The 4,469-nt window shown below is 43.0% G+C and overlaps 1 protein-coding gene across 1 annotated transcript; it reads right to left on the minus strand.

The window, feature by feature from the left end:
• Window positions 1–347: 347 nt before the first annotated feature.
• On the minus strand, window positions 348–3,796 carry LOC123091785 (ATP-citrate synthase alpha chain protein 2). Its single transcript, XM_044513395.1, has 11 exons — window positions 3,529–3,796; window positions 2,626–2,802; window positions 2,301–2,543; window positions 2,142–2,193; window positions 1,922–2,036; window positions 1,767–1,848; window positions 1,494–1,589; window positions 1,301–1,402; window positions 1,104–1,220; window positions 890–1,006; window positions 348–685 (listed from the first exon to the last, which is right to left on the minus strand). The coding sequence occupies exons 1-11, from the start codon at window positions 3,625–3,627 to the stop codon at window positions 614–616; spliced, it is 1,272 nt and encodes a 423-aa protein (XP_044369330.1). The 5' UTR covers window positions 3,628–3,796; the 3' UTR covers window positions 348–613.
• Window positions 3,797–4,469: the final 673 nt, after the last annotated feature.

Genomic DNA, 4,469 nt, shown 5'->3' on the forward strand with positions numbered 1-4,469 from the left:
GGAAAAGAAGGAAAACAGAAATGAAAAAAGAAAATAAAAATAGAAAAGACAAAGGAAAACTGAAAAACAAAACAAATAAATAAATAACCAGGCCAAAATGGAGATGAAAAAGAAAAAACCAGCTCAAGGAAGGTTTTAAAACCTTCGCAAAACCGGTGGAAAAAATCAAAATGGGCTAGCCATACCCTGGACAGACGGGTGGGTGGGGTGTGCGCTAGGTCGCTACACAGCGACCGACCCGGCAAATAGGAGGCATATTCTCATGGGGTGCAGCTTCTCTAGAAAGTTGTGAGGACATGCAATTTCTGAACAAGTTCAGTAACACAACAAACCCAATAGCAGCTGTGTATGAGGCAGTCCAATCAAGATAATTGCAATTCCATGCTTGTAACAGGCTACGGACATACCGGTTTGCATGGTAATAAATCTTTTGTTTGTCACATTACAACAGTACAGGTTCCTTTACGACAATAATATATGTGTCTTTGTCCAAATAACTTCTGAAGAAACTAATCAACCATGTGATGTGAACCTAGTGCCACTATGCTCTCATTTATGCGGCAGCCAGTTTCTTGTTTGTAGATCTCAAACTACTTCTCAACTGTATCCTGATTTATGATGCCGCCATAATGCATTCAATTGCTTGCTTGCAGATGCCAGTCATTGTCTCTTCCGGTCCATACACCTGCAGTGGATTGTTCAAGACATAATCAGCTCACCTGTACAGGGATAGCGGCTCTGAACCACCAACCAGAAACAGATGGACTTTCGTTTTCAGTGAGTGTTTTATGTTGGACAAACCGATGAAGAATTTTTCATAGCAATGGAAATAATTCAGCGTGAGCTTTTTGCATAAGATTCCTATAGGAGATACTGACTACAACAGTACCTCAATCGGAACACCGATTTCTGCACCAAGCTTGCGCATTTTCGCCAGTCCAGTTTGGTAATTTGGACCGCCTCGTCGAACATAGAGGTGCATCCTGGATGCCTTTAACTTGGATTCCTGAAAGTATATTTTATAGTGAGGTGGCAAATTAGATGCAGAAGTAAAAGGAGAATACAACACTAGCCAGAGTTGCAGGTTAAGTGCTACTGTATACCTTCTCTCTTAATGCCTGAATGATGCCACTAAAAGTGGCAGCGACATCAGTGAAGTTGGCTATACCACCTCCAATGAGAAGGGCTCTCTTGCGGCCATCAGGGTCCGCAGTCGCACACTGCATTGAATAATATTGTTAACATATTAACCTACGTGAAGTGAAGAGTGGTGTCATAAAATGTTATCTTGAATGCTTACATCAAGTACTACTCTAGCATACTGCAGAACCTCCTCCTGGTTGGGAGCACCACTGTATTCTGCATAATTTCCTAACTCTGAAGCATATCCCAAATCTCCAACCTGGCAAACCAAAGAAAACTTATAGTCATGTATACAAGCCAATTCTGGTAAACAGATGCTAACTTAGAATCAGGCAAAAAGGCGTGCTTACCGTGTCAGCATATATGACACTGGCACCACCTCCAGCAACCATTGTCCAGATGCGTCCCTTTGGGTTCAAAACTGTGAACTTCAAAGACGCGCTGGTCTGAAAGAATGGATACCATACCACAGTCAACGCATAGCTCAACAAATCATACAGGTCAGTGCAAGTATTTATATTACACCCGTGTGCAAACCTAGGTAATGTTAGTAATTGGTAATTCATACTTCAGGTGGAAAAAGGAAAAGAAAAAAATGTGTGATTCCAGATGTTGGATAATACCTTGTCGTCCAGCTCATGGATAAAACTTTCTGTAGAACTGAGAACTCTGCCGAATGGTAGAGGGAATTCTAAATTTCCCCACCTGCAATTTTATCAGAACTGTTTAGTACAACAATCACATGGAGAATCATACCACTGGGGATCAAGAAACTAACTTCTTGAAGTTCTTGAAAGATGCAGTGTCATCCAATTCTCCTCTCATGTCCAGCGGATATGGCTCCCCATTCACCATGGTGAATGGGTTCATCTCAATAAATGAGAAATCTAAGTCTGCAAAAGAGGAGCAAACTTATTGTGAACATGGGAAGCCGAGAAAGCTAATGACGAATAACATTACTACTAATGACAAGTAGGCCCTCTCCAAATCTGCAGCACCTTGGAAGACAGCAAACACTCCTTTAATGAAATCACCAATCTTTCCGCGTGCCTGATAAACAAACAGATAGTGAAACTATTATCAACATGTGACAGACAGCAAGCTAATAAAATCAACAACGCAAGGTAATGAGGTAAGTAGTGTTACAGTATAGGTACCTCCAGTGGAAGGGTTGCAATCAAGGGAGCACAAGCATCAGGTGTCATTGGCTTCTCGGTCGGAAGAAAGACTGTCTTAACCTTGTCCCAGTTCTCCTCGATTTCAATGCCTCCACATTCCGAGAAGCTAATGGTGCTACCCAACCTTTCGGACACAACTGAAAGGTAGTACTCTTGATCGTGGGGGACAAACGGCTCAACTATGAAAGTGGTAATTGGAGCTTTGCAGCCACCCATCTCGACCTGAATAAATCAAACATGCACACATAGATCAGAATTCACTTCGTTCTCATGCACACAAAGGATAAGAATGGCCTTCAATTACCTCGACTCCCAACCGCTCCTTCACAAACTCCTTGACTTGGGCTACATCCAGGTTGAGTGCCACAAGGCCACTCTTCCCACGCTTCCCGAACAGCATGTCAGGCTTCACAACCAGTTTGGTGGTCGACAGCCATGGATGCTGGTTCACAAGCTCCGCAAAGTCCGTCAATTGTGTGACCTTTCAGTAAACAACTTACAGGATCAGATCAGTCAAACAAACCTTGTCAGATATCAAATATAGATAGACCGTTTCAAACCAGAACCATTATTTAAGACTGGAGTCACTCGGATTACGATCTGTTTTTTCAAATGTTCAGATTTCGATTTATGTAAACCAGGCCTATCGATTCGGAGTGACTGCAGACTCCAAAAGTAACAAAAGAAATGATGAATACCCAAAAGTAACAAAAGAAATGGTGAATACCCAGAGTGTCACTGTCACCCTCCTGCGTATCACACAGTGCAAGACATAACTAACCATTTGCAAATAATCGACAAACTATATCACACGGTGCAGAACAACTTGGATCTAAGTAACACGACAATAATTTTTGAAAGATTTGTTGCACCTAACACAACCGCCAGTACCAAACTGCACCTTTGGCTTTATTCCCATAGACCTCACGAAGAACAGTTCCAGTAATAGGACTCTCAATCACCAATGCAGATAAATTGCTTCTTGGCATGATCTCGAGCCAGATCTCCATCCTAAACGAGGAACTGTTTCGGCCCTAAACTTGTTAGAATGGCAGTTCTGCATTGGCTTATCACTGCTCGTCCGAACTGGATCAATGCAATCTTCCAGGCCGCCCGGATCATGCGAGAATATGCAGAGATCCAACCAGGTATCGCTCAAAAAAGAAAAACTTCTCGAAATTCCAGATCAGAGTGGGTGGTGACTGACCTGGGCGGAGAGGATGTGCAGGTCGATGCCGGCCAGGCGCTTGAGGTGCTCCTTGAGGAGGCGCTTGGAGTCGTACTCCCGGATCTTCTTGCGCGCCATGGCTTGGGCTCCCGGAAGGCCCGAAGGCTTATGGTGGGTAGAGCGCGCGCGAGGTGCTGTGGACTCGAAGCGGAGTAGAGCGATGGTAGGTGCCGGTGTGCTTGGTGCCAGTAGCTTAGCACGACCTTGGTTGCATATATAGCAATGTCTTGTGTTAGATGGGATCCAAGCAACCAACCAATGTAGAAAGAGTACTAAAAAAACCAATGTACAAAGAAAAATAACGAAAATGCAAAGGTGGACATGGGTACATGCGCACCTCTTATGAATGTAAAATCTAAATATAGTTAAAACAATCAAATCGTTTCAGAAACTATTTGTCAACAAACTGGTTGATTGTTCCACTTCATGTGAAGTTTAGCAAAGAAATGACATTCGTGGTATTCTTAACAGAGAAAATAAAATTGTATCTCGAGAATGCCATGAGAAATCACAAACAGTCTTACAACGGTTGTGCAGGCATGCTTTCATGATGGACTTTTCATTCATCCTTTGCACTGCCAAGAACCTTTTCCAGTCCTACAATACGCAGATGATATGTTGATTTTGCTTAAGGGCAATGTTGACTAGGCTAGAGTAATTAAGAAATTCTCACAGCATATTTGGAATTCTCTGGCCTAAAAATCAACTATCTTAAGAGTACATTTGTGTCTCTTAATATGGATGATGTTCTGACTACTAAAGTCGTGCAAATTTTGGGATGCCCGATTGGTTCCCTGCCCTGAACCTATCGTGTTTGCCCTTTGTCCACTCATAAGATTACGCAACACCTGCCGCAAACAGTGATTCAGAAGATTGATGGATGCCTACCGGGGTGGATGTCTGGCCTCCTGTCCTAGCCG

Source organism: Triticum aestivum, chromosome 4B (assembly GCF_018294505.1).
Source record: "Triticum aestivum cultivar Chinese Spring chromosome 4B, IWGSC CS RefSeq v2.1, whole genome shotgun sequence".
NCBI classification, from domain to species: domain Eukaryota; kingdom Viridiplantae; phylum Streptophyta; class Magnoliopsida; order Poales; family Poaceae; genus Triticum; species Triticum aestivum.

Excerpts from the sequence above, each read along its gene's own strand:
- LOC123091785 (XM_044513395.1), bottom strand. The coding sequence starts at position 3,627 with ATGGCGCGCAAGAAGATCCGGGAGTACGACTCCAAGCGCCTCCTCAAG. Across the intron at positions 1,403-1,493 it reads GTGTCATATATGCTGACACG|GTTGGAGATTTGGGATATGC; the intron begins GTAAGCACGCCT and ends TTGGTTTGCCAG. Across the intron at positions 1,007-1,103 it reads TTCAGGCATTAAGAGAGAAG|GAATCCAAGTTAAAGGCATC; the intron begins GTATACAGTAGC and ends ATATACTTTCAG.